General features: G+C 43.8%; 1 protein-coding gene and 1 pseudogene across 2 annotated transcripts; one reads left to right on the top strand and one right to left on the bottom strand.

The window, feature by feature from the left end:
* Positions 1-1,926: 1,926 nt before the first annotated feature.
* Positions 1,927-7,713, top strand: LOC136532264 (uncharacterized; annotated as a pseudogene).
* Positions 7,714-8,406: 693 nt separating this feature from the next.
* On the bottom strand, positions 8,407-13,903 carry LOC136532269 (protein KTI12 homolog). Of its 2 annotated transcripts, none has more exons than XM_066524871.1 (10): positions 13,777-13,903; positions 12,793-12,961; positions 12,584-12,687; positions 11,950-12,006; positions 11,437-11,522; positions 11,106-11,191; positions 9,462-9,577; positions 9,185-9,235; positions 9,009-9,095; positions 8,407-8,758 (listed from the first exon to the last, which is right to left on the bottom strand). In XM_066524871.1, exons 2-10 carry the CDS (start codon positions 12,944-12,946, stop codon positions 8,594-8,596), a joined length of 906 nt encoding a protein of 301 aa, XP_066380968.1. In that variant the 5' UTR covers positions 12,947-12,961; positions 13,777-13,903; the 3' UTR covers positions 8,407-8,593. The 2 variants fall into 2 exon arrangements, with proteins under 2 accessions (XP_066380968.1, XP_066380969.1); XM_066524872.1 differs by having other exon boundaries at positions 13,782-13,901.
* Positions 13,904-16,738: the final 2,835 nt, after the last annotated feature.

Genomic DNA, 16,738 nt, shown 5'->3' with positions numbered 1-16,738 from the left:
GAACATTCACCGATGCCGATATATCATGGGAATGGGACCGTCTTCCACCACCGCCCCTGTCCGAGGGCTCCGAAATCTACACCCACGCAGTCCTAGACGGCGACTGCATCATCTGCGTGTCGCCCGCCCACCAAAGCGGCGCCACCTACCTGTTCAACATGGTGAGGCGCGAGTGGATGCAGCAAGCCACCAGCGACTGGCAAATGCCCTTCTTCGGTGCGCCCCAGTACGTCCCTGACCTCAAGCCACTACCGGAGATGGCTTCTTTATCGAGTGTCCCAGACTTTGCTGAGTGTTTTTTATCGGACACTCGGTAAAGAGGCTGTTTGCCGAGTGTTAGAGAGAAATCACTCGGCAAACAAATGACACTCGGCAAAAAGGTGGTTTTACCGAGTGCCGAACACTCGGCAAAGAATAACACTCGGCAAAGACCAGATTTACCGAGTGTCAAACAATAACACTCGGTAAAGGGACGCCACCGTTAATGGCCGACAGCCAACGTTAACCCTTTGCCGAGTGTCTTCTCCTAACACTCGGCAAAGTGGTGATTTGCCGAGTGTTATTTTTTTTACACTCGGTAAACCATTTTTTTTTACTTTTGATCTTCAAATTTTTTCTACAGTCCTCATACAATACCTGGTACTCCATGTTCCAATGTGGCACATTTCTCGGACTTTTTCTATATTTCTTTAATTTATTTCATTTAATTGAATTTTCTTGGATAATTCAAATTATAACGGCTAGCCATTCAAATAATGAAAGAAATGAATGAAAAAATGATATTCATGTTATTTAGTATAATGTGAGGCCGTATCTAGGAACATGCCACAAATTTCGAACATCTTATTCACGAAACATGACCACGAACTTATGGTCGAGTTGTTTTTAAATTCTATAAAAAAACAAACGAAGTCCGGAAATCATGAAACTTGTCAAGATGTCATGATATCATATATGGAGGTTGTGATAAAAATTTGAGAAGGTTTCGCGTAAGTTATCAGTACGATGCTTGCAAACCGAAGAATCTCCAAAGAAGTTTCATGATTTCGTGAAGAGGCCGATGAGTTGGTAAGCATCATACGTGACAAACTTGTGTGAAACCTCCTCAATTTTATATCACAACCTCCACATATGATATCATGACATCTTGACAAGTTTTAAGATTTTTGGTATTCGTTTGCTTTTTATAGAATTTAAAAACAACTCGATCGTAAGTTCGTGGTCATGTTTCGTGAATAAAATATTCAAAATTTATGGTCTGTTCCTGGATACGGCCTCACATTATACTAAATAACATGAATATCATTTTCCCATTCATTTTTTATTATTCGAATGACTAGCAGTTATAATTTGAATTATCCAAGAAAATTCAATTAAATGAAATAAATTAAAGAAATATAGAAAAAGTCCAAGAAATGTGCCACATTAGAACATAGAGTACCAGGTATTGTATGAGGACTGCAGAAAAAGTTTGGATGTCAAAAGTAAAAAAATATGGTTTGCCGAGTGTCAAAAAATGACACTCGACAAATCATCGCTTTGCCGAGTGTCAGCAGAAGACACTCGACAAAGAGGTTGGTTTACCGTGTGTAAAAAAAACACTGGGCAAAGCGGGGATTTGCTGAGTGTCATTTTTAAAACACTCGACAAAAAAAATAAAATCTTTTTTTCTAGAAAACAAGGAGAAGAAAAAAACTTTACCGAGTGCTCAGATCTAGAACACTTGGCAAACCTTGCTTTGCCGAGTGTCAGATGTAGGACACTCAGCAGAAAATAAATAAAAAATAAAAAATCATTTGCCGAGTGTTAGATCTAGGACATTCGGCAAAGCTGCTATACTATATAACTGCACGGCGACGCGCAACAGCCAGGCAAATCCGAGGGTGGGTAGCTCACCCAACGGGGCGCGAGTCAGCGCGTGCTGCGATGGAGCGGCTGGCGCAGCAGCCCGACGACGCGCAACAGCTAGGCAAGGACGGCGGCGGCGACTCTCCTCCTCCACCGCAACCGGTAAGACCCGCTCTCCTCCTGCTGCACAGAGCCCCACGAAACTTCTTGTACATCTTCATCCCGCGGAAGGTCTGCTTGTTGTCTGCTGTCTGCTTGCTGTCTGCTTACCGCGGAAGGTCTCCTCCTCCTGCTGCACCCGCTCTCCTCGAACTGACACGCTTGATGTCTGCTTGCCGCTTGGCAGTTCTTGGAGGTGACGTGTAGGAGCTCCGGCAAGGTCCGGCGGTTCGCGACAGGGACGACCGCCCGCTACGCGCTGCACGCCATCAACCGCAAGCTCGAACCGGGGCCCCACAAGCGCTGCGCGTCGAGGCCATCAGGGACGGCGAAGAGCCCGTCAACTTTGGCCCCAACGCGGCCCTCGCCGACTACGGCCGCGGCTGGAGGCTACAGACCGTCATCGCGCAGGACGCCCTCGGGATCCATCACGCGCCGCACGCGGAAAGGCAGCGGCGGCGGTTTTTTTATATTTTTTCAAAAATTTGTTGCCGAGTGTCGATTTAGCACTCGGCAAAGGCTTTGCCGTCACGGCGGCGCTCGCCGTCATGGCGACTTTTCTTTGCTGAGTGCCAGATTAGCACTCGGCAAAGCCTTTGCCGAGTGCCCGATAAAGTACATTCGGTAAAAAGGTCTTTGCCGATAAACTGTTTACCGAACGCCCTTTGCCGAGTATATATCGGCAAATGTTTTACCGGGTGTATATTGACCTTTGCCGAATGCCTGAGGCACTCGGCAAAGCCTTTGCCGAATACCTGAGGCACTCGGCAAAGCCTTTGCCGAGTACCCGATAAAGTACATTCACCAAAAAGGTCTTTGTCGATAAACTGTTTAACGAACACCCTTTGCCGAGTATATATCGGCAAATGTTTTACCAAGTATATATCGACCTTTGCCGAGTGCCTGAGGCACTCGACAAAGAAGCTGAATCCGGTGAACTTATTTTATGAGTCGGGCGTAGTTTCCTTCCTTCCTTCCTGTACTAGTCGTTATCATCTGGCGCCTCGCTCATTGCTCTTCGTAATCACAGATAGCAAAAGGATGTGGAGAATATATATATATATAGAGAGAGAGTCTCAAGATGCTAAGCATGCTATTAGTCCACCACCCACACCACGTACACCATGGCAAGACAACAAGTTAGTGTACATCCTTAAATAGTACACGCTAGTCGATCGACTACGACATTTGTTTACGCAGATTATTATTGTTAGTAAATGTCTTTCTATTGCCTGATGACTTGTCCTATATATAGTTGAAAATGGGCTTTAAGAATATCAAAGCCATGGATTTCTCATGGATACGACTTTGTCTGTCAGCTTTTTCTCATATACTCCCTCAATTCCAATAAATTATATAAGACGTCATGGTACAATATTTTTATTACTACCTAGACATAGTGTATATCTAAATACATAACAAAAGGTGAGGGAGAAAAAAAAAGCTACCAAATATTTATGAAAACTGGAAACAGAAATGCTACATAACTACTTACTTTATTTCAAATTATAAGTCGTTAGACATATAGTGTATATCTAAGTGCATGACAAAAAAATATGAATCTAAAAAAGCAAAAACGTATAATAATTTAGAATAGAGGCAATATTTATGTTTTCCCCTTTTTATGAAATTTGAGAGTTATAATTTTTTTATGACAACGATAACATCCACAATATAAGCTACTGTTAGCGATAATATAACAGTGTCCAATTAAGCTTGTATCAAATTAAATTATGGCTGTGATAGATCTTTTTCTTCCATTGCTAAGCACAAAAATATTTGCTCATAGATATATCTTAAGTTTAATTTTATAATATCCATGCGTTGGTACAAATAAATATCAAGTTTTATGAACTCTTTTAAAGACACGTTAAAATCTGTCATTTAAGTTGGCATGTAGTTAGTTACTGATATGCCAAGTGCTCATATGTCCAATAATGATTATAACACGAGGTCTCTCACGATTCTCCTTCACCGCTACACTAAGCTTTTGTAGGGACGGCTGAACAATATTTGTAAGCACGGTTTTGCCAGCCGCCCCTACCACAGCGTTGCTATAAATCGCTAATTTGTAGGAGCGGTTGGTCAGCCGCCCCTACAAATGGGATTTATAGAGGTGACTGCTCATTTGTAGGGGCGGCCCATTTTTCAGAAAATATAAAATCGGCCCAAAAAATAGTAATTTTTTTAATCCGGAGAGGCTCCCACCGGTCAGCCACACAGCGTGCGCCCGCAAGCCGCAAGTCGCTCATTTCCCCCTTGAGAAGGCGTGATACTGTGGCAGAACCGCCTAATCTAATGTCCTTCCAAGAGTACTTGTCTTCTATTAGACACTAAGTACCCAAGAGAGTACACTAAAGCGCGCCATTCCGTCGAGCACATCCCAAGGGAGAACTCAAAAATCTATATTTTACCGTTCGGATCATAAATGAAAGAATAAAGCTTATAACATTGGCTCCGTTGGGCTTACCCCATATCTGACTTGTTCGGCTTCTTTTTTCAGCCGGAACAGTGTTTTTTCTCACAACATTTCAGCCAGAACAGTGTTTTTCAGTCAATTTCAGCCAAGATTCAGCAAGCCGAACGGGGCCATTCTTAACCATTTCTTATATCACTTTATTACAACATTAGAGTATTTAAACAAGTTGAATGCAATAGCGAAATTAAGACAGTTTATATGTAAAAGAGTTTATGCATTTTAGGTTTACATTTTTATCTTACAGCGGAGAACAACATATGCTCATAGTTGCTGCGGAAATAAAGATTAATGGTGAATCATTAACATAGTGAACATTTATAAATCAGATATGATGGCAGATCATAAAACTTTTCTTCTAAAAACTTTTAGTGGGGATTATAAACAAACACTATGACCGGAACGCGGAAGGAATCCTCTCTGAGCCCACCAGAAGGTTTCCACACACAAAAAAGTCTATCATCCATCGGTCACTTGTAACAGGGGGAATAAAACCCTGAGTACTCAATTGTATTCAGCAAGACTTACCTGATAGGAGGAAAATAAAAGACTCTAAGAATATGCAAGGCTACCTGACTTGTAGGTTCACTACCAGATACAGGAGGTTTGTCGAGTGCTAGGGGCACTTGGCGAAGCCCAAAAAATACTCGGCAAATGGTTTGCCCCTTATCGGCAAACGCTAGTTTGCCGAGTGTTTTTTGTCGAGCACTCGGCAAAGACGTTGCCGAGTGCCCAAAAAACACTCGGCAAACTTTTTTTTCAAAAAAAAAAGACACGCCGACACCACGCCCGCACCACCAGCACCGACGCTGCCATCCACGCCGCCGCCACCACGTCGGGGAAGAAGGGAGGGCCCCACCACGCCACACCACCACCATCCACGCCGCCGCCACCACGCTGGGGAAAAAGGGGGGCCCCACCATGCTGCACCACCACCATCCACGCCGCCTCCACCACGCCGGGGAAGAAGGGAGGGCCCCACCACGCCGCACCACCACCACACCGCACCACCACCATCCACGCCGCCGCCACCACACCAGGGAAGAAGGGAGGGCCCCACCACGTCGCACCACCACCACGCCGAGCCGAATCCGGGAGAGGGAGGAGGAGGGGGGCGGGCCAGATCCGAGAGAGGGAAGAGGAGGGGGTGCTAGATCCGGGAGAGGGAGGAGGAGGGGGGCACCGGAGAGGGAGGAGGGTGGGGCCACGCTGGATCCGGGAGAGAGAGAGGAGGGGCCGCGCCGGAGAGGGAGGAGGAGGGGGGCGCCGAAGAGGGAGGAGGAGGGGGGGTGCCGTAGAGGGAGAGGGACAAGGAGGGGAAGCGCCGAAGAGGGAGGAGGAGGGGGACGTGTTGGTTCTGGAGAGGGAGGAGGAGGAGGGCGCGCTGGATCTAGAGAGGGAGGAGGAGGGCGCGCCGGAGAGGGAGGAGGGCGGGGCCACGCCGGATCCGGGAGGAGGGGGGCGTCGGAGAGGGAGGAGGAGGGGGCGCGCCGGAGAGGGAGGAGGGGAGGGCGTCGGAGGAGGAGGAGGGAGAGGGGAGCTGGGAGGGGAGGAGGGAGGGGGCGCGCCGTGCGGGGTGAGGGAGGGGGCGGTGCGAGGCAGTGCGACTTTTATTTCCAGGAAGAAAATGTTTTTTTGCCAGTGTTGTAGATCTAGCACTCAGCAAAGGTTTTTTTATTTTTTTCTTCTCCTTTTTTTTCAGATTTTTTTTATATTTCTTTGCCGAGTATTGTAGATCTAGCACTCGACAAAGGTTTTTTTTTATTTTTTTTCTTCTCCTTCTTTTCCAGAAAAAAGATTTTATTTCTTTGCTGAGTGTTTTTTTACACTCGGCAAACCCGCTCTTTGCCGAGTGTTTTTTTACACTCGGCAAACCCCCTATTTTGCCGAGTGTTTTTTTTGCCGAGTGTTTTTAGCACAGCACTCGACAAATCACTTATTCGCCGAGTGCCCGAGGGAATACACTCGACAAACATAAAAACAGTCAGCAAATTTGAGGATTCCGGTAGTGGTTATTGCATCTGCAGAAAAGCATTACTAAACGTGCGTCCTTATATTCAATTTTATTAGCAGCCATCATTAGTTTATTACTTAACCATTGTATGTAAGCACATATGCTACTTTCAAGCAGGTGATAAGCAATTAGAACAATTTTATCATCTTTCATATTCTAGTTCTTACTACGGTGCTAGACCATAGCCAAGTCGGTACCGTTTCAAAAGAAACGGCGATTCGCGAATCAATGTATCACAGCTGGGTACCCCGAAACACACGCCTCGCTTGTACCCCAGGCACAAACAAGACCAACCCGTTTCACTCCTGTCAAGGAGTCCAGGTCCCCGTCCGAACTTGAACTCCATGCTCCCAACACCTGAGACCCGGTCTCAGTATGGTGCTTAGACTTCCACCTAATACCCACCCCTAAAAGTCGGTCCGGAAAGAGCCAAAACCCATGACAAAAGAGTAACAAGTCTTTCCGCTCCCATAAGTAAGTATGTGCTCAGGATAATAAGTCCGTGACCTGACTACCATCCACAGCACCTCATGGTAGCTAGAAGGTTTATATCCAGGTCCATACTGTCCAATGGCCTCACACATAATCTCAAACCTCCATACTGTGCTATAATATTCTTGCAGAATAAGCGAATGGTACAATGTTTCACTTTCTTTAGACTAATTCAATTGTTGGAGAAAATATGGTTCAAATAAATTTAATTCAGTCTGAATAGTAAGTTCTAAACAAGTGTATAAAAATTCTGCACACTCCTATGCACTAAGAGGAAATTAGTGCAATCTGAAAACTAAACTTCTATGCATCTCTCCAGGATATTTGACAACAAATTCGACCTTAGGTGTCATCTAGTAACTCTAATCCATGTACCTAAATAAAGATCAGATTTTTTTAGAAACTATCTTTTATTCACTGTATGTAGGCAGGTGGGGGGGGGGGGGGGGGGGGGGGGGGGGTTCTTGCGGTCAAGAGCATCGACTCCCAGCTGAGTGACATGGGTCACTTTTCAAGGAGGGGTCTGGCTAAGATCTTTGTTGTTTTTACCCTTTTTACTTTTACGTCCCAGGGTGTTAGCGAGTTCGGTGTGCGTTTTGGACAGCTCTCTGATGTCATGGTTTCACTTAACAACAAGTGGGGGTTGCAAGACGGGGAGGAGGCGGAGGGGTGGATAGAATTGGTCGGCATCATCGGTGAAGACTATGGGTGGCTGTTCAAGTAGGAGGGGTCGGAGGGGTGGATAGAGCTGCTTTTTTTCAGTAACCAAACCTTTTCTATGAGCTACCACGTGCACATGCTGGCTATGCATGAAAGATGATACATCTGTTATTACGAGGTTACTTCATGGTAAACGAGATATCTGAATGGATACATGCAGAATAGCTGTTGTGGTTTATATAGTTCCTTGATTTGGATTTTAGATCATTAAGTGCTGATTGCTAACTTTCACGGCTGTGCTGTGGCCGGCTGTCGTAGCTTTTGGTACTGTATTTTATGCCTGGCCTGCAGTGACCCTATCTGGCAAAATAGTAGCTGAACAGAGAGTCTTGCCAGACGTGTCACGTTCATCAGAATTTCAGTTGTGCATGCTTGCGTGCTCTTCCAATTCCATGCAGAGACGGACTGTTTAGTGGCACGAAAGGTTTGATTAGCAGTGCTGGTGGTGCGATTATCATCATCGGCGAGTAGTAATAAAAAGTAAAAAAAGCGGTCGGTCTTCAAAGACAACGAAGAAGAGGATAGTAATAATAATAATAAAACAAATTATACAAGTCATCAGAAATCCACGAGACGAATTTATTAAGCCTAATTAATCTATCATTAACACATGTTTACTCTGTAACACCACATTGTCAAATCATGGACTAATTAGTCTTAAAAAATTCGTCTCGCAAAGTAGTCGCAATCTGTTCAATTAGTTATTTTTTAGTCTATATTTAATACTCCATGCATGTGTCCAAACACCGTTATGATAGGGACTAAAATTTAGGGGAGGAACTAAACAAGACCTAGATTATAATCAAGTTGTGGCTTCTTCAAAATTTGTCCCCAAGTTAATTACAGCCTACATGATGTTCATGGAACAAGGCGAAGGAAAACGATCAAGCACCAACTTCACGGTTTAAGTAGTCGACAAACATCCTCTTTGCGCTATCAGCATCTGTCGGTGGTGGTGGCCCACTCAGACTGTACTGCCCTGCCAGCTTGATGAAAGTTCGTCGCAGGCTTCGGAGCTCAGGCAGGCCAACAGATCTCTGAAGGTTGATGTAGCAATCAGTTAAGAATCCCAACTGCATCAGAAGAAGAACCAAGCATACTATGTGCATGTAGAAAAGGCAGAAGAGGCAAATCCTTCAAGTTTTATAATTTATACATCTAAAGTTATGGAACTAATTATAGATTAACCATGTGGAGAACAAATAACAAAGTTATATATCAAAATTCAAAAAAATAACCTATATTGACTCACTGTAAATTCACTTAATAAAGAAAACGACAAGAATACTTAAAGGATATAGTTGGCAAGTTAGGTCCAATAGAGATCTTATTCACAGCAATCCCAAGAACGCATGATTGTGCTTCAACAATTGCATTGACCACCTCCTGCAAAGTGCAGCTCGTTACCAAGGCTTGTAGATTTACAGAACCACACATTTCCAAAGACAACTACAAACTAAAACAACTAGCATTACCTGTGTTGCTTTGTCCATCTCATAGAGGGAATTAGCCTCTGTTGTTCGCACCTGAAATATCAAGACATCATTACAACCCTAGAATAGACACCAAAGATTCAGGAAGACAATTATAACTGACTTCTAGAACACACATAAGTCAATTTGGAAAGCATTCTATATTCTTGAGCAGCTGCCAGTTTTTTCTTTCTTGTATTATTCCGGTTTTCATATGGCAGCTGCAATAATCTTGTTATTTATTTCAACTTCAATTTTCCAACAACAAATTTATACTTACCGTCTGAGTGGCTATTGTAGGCTGGAGAACTTTTACGTCTCTTGTTTTGGAATCCACTTTCTTTGTCAAATATGACACAGCCTCACCAATAACAGGAGCCGTTTCCACTATTTCATCTATTAAAAACATTGGAGAAAACAGATTAGTCAGATCAAATTATTTGCCAAACCCAATGCAGGACATATGCGGTGATGCATTGTCCTGTGCTGAACATGTTCTAACACTAATGCACAGAAGCAGTTTATCAAAAGTCCAACGCTCTGTTAGGCAGATCAGCTTACTGAGTATCTACCATCTAGCACAATTGTTGATCCTTCCCTTTTTTTTCTCATGAAGTACCTTCAGATACGACTATCATATATTTCTCTTAATTGGGATGCAACAACCAATCAACCATCTTTTGCAACATAGTTTACAAACAAAAGGCTAACCAAACACCACAATTTTCAAAAACAGTATACAGCTAATCATAATCCTCCTCAATAACAAATGGATCCATACAATTTTCTTTCTGTTTTCTTTGGCCTGTAATGGAGTTATATAGTTTTGAAAGCCAGAACACATATATAGTTCAAATCTGCTGGGGTGGTAGCTTCTCCTAAGGTAGGATTTGGATAATGCATTTGATAAGGTTGGAAGAGATGGAAAATGAGGTAGGTTAAAATACTGGAATATAAGATTTTGGTACCCTTGCCAAATTTGGAAAAGTTGGCCTTGGGACAATGGTTAAGTTGCCGTGACCAAAATTGCAGGTAAGCACCCATCCTATTTTTAGATAAAGACCCCACAGAACGAATAAACAGCAAGGCCAATAGCAATTAAGCCAATCACTTGCAAAGGTGCAGCAAATGTCTCAATGGGACAGCAGGACAGCCATGGCCACTGGCTTGAGAGAAGCCATGGGATCAGGCTCAAGGACAATTTCCAAAGGGGCACTGATCTGGATGAGGACAAAAGGGGTACCAGTGGTAAAGGATGGCAAGGGCACTGGCTCACTAGTAGAGAGAACCAGTCCCATCAATAATAATTAGTTAGGGGGCTCAAAAAACTTCAATGACCATGAAACAATGGCAAGAAGGGAAAATGTCCTCATCCTAACACATGGGAATAGACCATGCCCATTCTAAGACCTCATTCTCTTCCCAATCCCCCAATTCACCAAGCATCCATTAGACACAATCCAAATGTCACCTGATAAGTTACCTTGTGCAATCAGCCGGTCAATCAAAATGCACAGAAAGGACAAAGGTAACAAGAAACCAATAATTGTCTATACTGCTAGTCAGTTTCCAACCACATGGTACAGCCGTACATGTTTGCTATTTGCTAGTCCTGAAGGCTATAGTGTCTTTCATCACTACTAACATAAGTAGTAATGGTTACATTGTAATGGAACTTATGATGCTCTGAACCAACTTTAGAATACATGAAAATGGGAACAGTCAAGAAACGTATTATCAAGGAGCAAACTATTGCATAGTTAAGGCTCAAAAACAGGGCAGTGAAGCGGCTATAAAATTTGAGGGCATATGCAAATCTAGAAAAGGATTTCTGAAAAATTAACAGCAGACAATGGGGATAACTCATACAAGATCATGTGAAGAAATTACAAATAACAATAATAAAAGAAGCAAATCTGTTTACCTCTAGATGGAAACAATTCAAAAAGAGGGGAATCCCAACGATTACGCCTATCTGGCTTCTCAAATCTCCTTACAAGATCTTCAAATCTGTCACCATTGAAGAAAAAGCCAATGAGAGGGCAATTGTAACTGATAGTAGACAGAGCAGTGCTTGGATAGAAATGCACGGGTGTGTTATTATTCCAACAACCCCAAAATTCAATACAGTAACTGGACTACTAAAGATTTATAACCTGTGAAATACAAGTTCGTTTGAAATAAGAATGCCAACAACATATGACCCCATTAGTGTTTCAGGTCAATGATCTCCATACAGATTAGATGTGACTTACATATTACTATCATATGCTGGTTCTCCTTTCTCCTGGCGGTTGTTGTTCCATTCCCTACAATGGTCCACTTCTGTATCACAAAAAAGCTGAAACATAAAAGAGGAAGTATAAAAGAAATCACTTTCTAATGCATGATTTACTGTTCTCAATTGTTCAAAGCACAATAAAGTTTCCATTCTTTCCTAGAGGTGCTCTTGGACAAAAGGATCATGCAGGACATAGTCATGAGTTCCAATTTGTCCTATTTGTTGAATTAAAAGAACTTTTGTAACTTTATTTAGGTGAGGCTCTATCTTGTAAGTTTACTTAGGTAATCCTTCGATAAATACCAAGACCAGCCTGAAAAGGTAGCTCATCATGCAAACAATATTACCATCTGATTCGCAATGTTAATTAAATCCATACTTTCAGAACATGTAATGTCATCGACAACTCCAGTTTGTTTGTATTATGCTAGCAAAGCCATCATTCTAAGTACATAGTAAGTACATAAACAAGAGAGCAAGTGCCTACCACACAATATCTTACTCCAGATGCACGCGCAAGACACCACAACTCATACCGGTACCCCTGCATATTATCAAGTGAAAGTCAATTAATTGTATCCCAAGGCAAAGACACAGGTTTGCAATAATATTGCAAGACCATTATGCATTTGAGGCATCATAACTGTAAAATGATGTAAGGCAAACTGCAGAATCTATTATATATCACAACTAACGTGAGAGTTTATACAAAACAGTACATCTGTAGCAATAACAAAAGCAGCACACAGTTGCAACTATGAGTGTCAAATCACTGGTTCAATGAAAGTTAGCCAATAAAGATAGGAAGAAGCAACACTTCAAAGGTCTGGGAAGCTTTTATGTCTTCTGGAACCCCGGTCATCACAGTGATGAGGAGTAAAACTAAAAGATAGACTGACAGAAAAAGAGCAGCATCCTATTATTGATCGAGAACCGTCACTCAATGCAAAGGTCTGGGAAACTTTTATTTCTTCTGCAACCCCGATCATCACAGCGATACGGAGTAAAACTAAAAGATAAGGCTGACAGAAAAAAGAGCAGCATTCTATTATTGATCGAGAACCATCACTCAGTGCAAGTTTGAAAAAAAAGAAGGATGAATAACTTGATACTACCCTCACCTTAATATTATTCAACGAGTCGATGATAATTATGCTGTCGCGTGACACGGACCTGTCAACTTCTGATCTAAGAACTCCTCTCAAGTTTTTCTCCACAACCATATCTAAGAAGGGAACAACCAAAAACAATGAGAAAGAAACAAGCTCATCACAGGGTCAAAACAGAAGTACATAACTAGCTAACTAAGACATGTAATAACAACCAATACCTTTGTAACTATCGTTGCGCCCGAGATGGAGGGATGACTCATCAATGATACGGACAGTAAGGTCAGGTGAGGAGGAGTGCAGTGCTGCAGCAAGGCAAGCAGTGGCTGCTGATTTGCCGCTGCATGGCTGCCCACACATCACAACGAGTGCCATGGAAGACGTGGAAACCTTCAGAGATAAAGGGTGGAAAACCATTCAGTCATACAAAAACGTTGCCACACAGTAGATGCTCAGTATCCTAGATGAGGACCTAAGGAGCAGCAGAAAAGTGATGAAATTCATGATCTTGATGTAACACTAAGGGCATGTTTGGATACACATAGCTAGTTACTGGTTGGGCTAAAAATTAGCCCAGATTAGTTATGATTGGCTAGCTAGTTGGCTAACAACTAGTTAGAGACGGCTAAAAAATTAGCCCACCTATTAGCTCTCTTGTTTGGATGCACTAAAGCTATTTTTTAGCTAGCTAGCAATTAGCTCATGTATCCAAACATGCCCTAAATCATAGAAACAACCTTGTTATGTACGGCGATGTTCAAGGTTGTAAGTGATTGATTACCCACAGTCAACAAAGACACAAAGTGTTACTGAAGAGGAATTAGGGGGCAAACTGCTTTACAACCTCAAAAGACGAGCCTCACTAAGCCGAACCTCACAGGCCAGGCCTCTAGTAGGGTCCATAACAATTTGGGAATCCACTAGAGCTTTAGGCATAAAAAACCACCGCAATCAATCTCAGTGATAACTCTAGCAGGGTGTCGAACCTACGGCAGCGCCGCGCAGCCTGGGCACAAAGGATACAATTAACCGGATGAAGCGAGGGGAGGGAACACGCCGGCGGTGAGAGCGGCGCAGCTCCGGCAAGCGGATCAGCGAACCACGTCCGTGCGCCATGGGAATCCGCAGGTGGAGGGGAGGTACGCGCCCAAAACGGAGTGAAATCGGCCTGAGGGGGAGGGGAAGGGATCGCGCATCGACTCAACTGGACCTGGAGCGGAGCGAGCTCGCCGGAGGGGATCCACAGAAGGGAGCGCCGGCGCGGCGGAGGAGAGCGAGAGCTGAGAGCGGCGGGGCGGCGCGCGAGTGGAGACTGGAGAAAGGAGACGTGCAGAACCCGGTGTACCTAATCGGGCAGGCCGGGCCGGGCAAGGCCTGGGAATTATGGTGGAATCGGCCGTTTTCCACCGGGCTTTGATGTACATCCCCAAGGTCCAAACCAAACAAAAAAAACACCCACGGGATCTGTAAGGGCAGGATGGCTATATCGGCTTCTCAGCCCAACTAGCACATTATGTCTTTTTCTTCTGGTTTTTTAATCTCCCGTATCTTTATTTGTTTCTAATAAAAAAACGTATATTGGATCTCTTTTTTTACCCATGATGGTAAAATGGATTTTTAAAGAAATTACAACGAGTGTTTAGAGTTTTGCAATGTGATTGTGACCATGACTTTTACTTCCCCCACCTTTGAACACAAAAAGGTTCACTAACCTTTAACAGAACGAATTCTCTGTCTTAAGATAAGAAGCTATTTAGCCAACACATCGCCGTAAGGCCAACAATGTACACTTGTTTTTCGTAAGGCGGGCTCCATTTTATCTAAATTCAAAAATGTACAAACGGAGAAGGTCTAACAGTGACCCCAATTCATCTTTTTATATTTTTTTATATATAATATGCTACGAGCATGGGTGAGTCAAAATCTCTACTCCTATCCTTATTGTCTCTATATGTTTTTGTTACATGTTTTCCTTATATAAGGGCTCCATGAGGCTCCGGCTCTGCAATTGAGCCAGGAGGAGCCACCAAAGTGCATCTTCTCTAGCTCCTCTATTGGGTCTGCCAAAGCCGGAGCCCGGAGCCCTTTTTCAACCGGTATAGTGATTCAACAATAATGTACATGAGACAGGGAGTCGAAGCCAGAGCAAAGTGACTTCATAGATGAAGGGCGAAAGGATACGAGGGAACATATCAGGTGCAAACCAGGGAACCTGTGGAAACTTGGAAACTTCTAATCAGATCCACTCAATGCTGATCCAATAGATATGGTGAGAGGTGGGACGATTTTGCGCCTAAACCCTCCCACCTACCGGCCTTTTTTTGCTCGCGACTGTGCCGCCAGGAATCCATCGCCACGCCCCTGGTTCGTCCGGCCTCAGCAAGTCGTCCCAGATCGCCGCCGTGGCCATGTGCCCCTGGTTCGCCCGACGCAAATCTCCCGCCGCTGCCCCTTGCCCTCCACGCGGCCGTGTGAAGGGCGCCGCCGCCCATGGGCCCTTCGCCGGCCTGTGAGGGCTCCTCCGCCCGTGGCCCTCCTCCGCCTGGTGAGGGCGCCGGCCACCTTCGCGCGATTTGCCGCGCGCCTTGTGTGCTCCGCTTGGTTGTTTCCCCTTTTCAGTATGGATCAGCAGACTTACAGTTTTGCGTACTTAAGTTCCTCTGATGTCAAGCAGGTGAATGCATTTCTTCTGGCTCCAAAGGATGTGCGTCAACACCGGCCTGTCCAGAAACTGAGACTCCAAATGCTGAGGTTCTTCAGGTCTGGCAGTTATTCTGTCAGGAGATGGTGAATAAGCACTGGCAGATGGTGAATGAGATTGAAGACGCATTTAGAAAGCTGTCCAATTTGCATGTATTTTTACACCACAGCAATGCTGTAATATGTAACCTTGTGTGGTGCTGATTGTAATCCATCTTTTGAACATGAATGATCAGAAGAACCTGGTGTTGGACCCTAATCCATCTTTTTGAATTTGAATGATATGTATCACGCATGTATGTTAGGTATCTCATTGTCGTCATAAAAAATTACCATAACTGATCTGAAAAGGTTTCCAAGTGCAATAAAATGTAGAGACAGACTTAAGAATGAGAAAATTAATGAACTGTTTCAGAGTTAAGCTTACTAATTCACTATGGCATCATGCCATCATGAATGATCAAAACCTACATCCAGATCATAATATCAGTAATGGACGAAGACACAAGTACATGAAATTTCAACAAGCAGAGCAACATAAACTTGGAAGATCAGCTTGATTATCATAACAGAGTACATTGAATATGATCAAAATGATCAAAAGTGTTTACACGAAATTGAAATATCAGCCAATAACATTGTTTTGGCAAGTGCGTGCATCATGATCCCATACTTGTTCGGGCACACGTCGAAACACAGGCATTGCTGCTGGCGGATCCACAACAGGCTGAACTGGCCGGATCACCTGCACGTGAGGAAGGGATCAGGCGGGGCGCACGGGCAGCGCCTGCACGCGAGAAACAGATCAGACCGGGCGCACTGCCGGCGCTTGCACGCGAGGAACGGATCAGTTCACTTGCACGGGCGGCAGAAAGTTTCGCACGAGCGGCACTGCACGCGAGGAATGGATCAGCGGCCCCTGCACGCGAGGAACCGACTGTGCCCGTGCATGCGGATCGCTAGGGTGTTTTTTTTGAAAAAAGGTCGGCAGGTGGGAGGGTTTAGGCGCAAAATCGTCCCACCTCTCACCCCATCCATTGGATCAGCATCGAGTGGATCTGATTAGAAGTTTCTAAGTTTCCACAGGTTCTCTGGTTTGCACATGATATGTTCCCAAGATATGAAGCCTATTTTTTATTCAAATAGCTCTATACGAGAAATACATAAAAAATATCGATATTTATGATATCATACAAATACTATTATATTAACTACGAAATGTATTTTTCTAATAAATTGATTTAGAGTCATAAATATAAAAAATATTCACTAAAAACTTGGTAACCACTCTAACTGTCACGTAACTTATAATTTTTTTTTGACAGAGGTAATACTACTGTACTCGTATAGAGAAAGGCTGATCCGCACCTCAATAATAAAAAAAAAAAACGAGAGCCGGACTGGGCCCACGGTGACGGCACCCGTCGGCCGCAGATTCGCCCGAGATTCCAGCAAGTATCCAACCAT

The sequence above is a fragment of the Miscanthus floridulus genome, unplaced genomic scaffold (genome assembly GCF_019320115.1).
Source record: "Miscanthus floridulus cultivar M001 unplaced genomic scaffold, ASM1932011v1 fs_565_2, whole genome shotgun sequence".
In the NCBI taxonomy this organism is placed as follows: domain Eukaryota; kingdom Viridiplantae; phylum Streptophyta; class Magnoliopsida; order Poales; family Poaceae; genus Miscanthus; species Miscanthus floridulus.
Note: the sequence above shows the minus strand (reverse complement) of the source record. Positions and strands in the feature narration are given on the sequence as shown.

Bases quoted from the DNA above. Each gene is read 5' to 3' on its own strand.
- LOC136532269 (XM_066524871.1), bottom strand. From the start codon at position 12,946: ATGGCACTCGTTGTGATGTGTGGGCAGCCATGCAGCGGCAAATCAGCA. The intron at 9,578-11,105 runs GTAAACAGATTT...TGTTTTTAATAG, and splicing joins TGAATTGTTTCCATCTAGAG to ATGAAATAGTGGAAACGGCT. The intron at 9,096-9,184 runs GTAATGCTAGTT...TGCACTTTGCAG, and splicing joins AGATGGACAAAGCAACACAG to GAGGTGGTCAATGCAATTGT.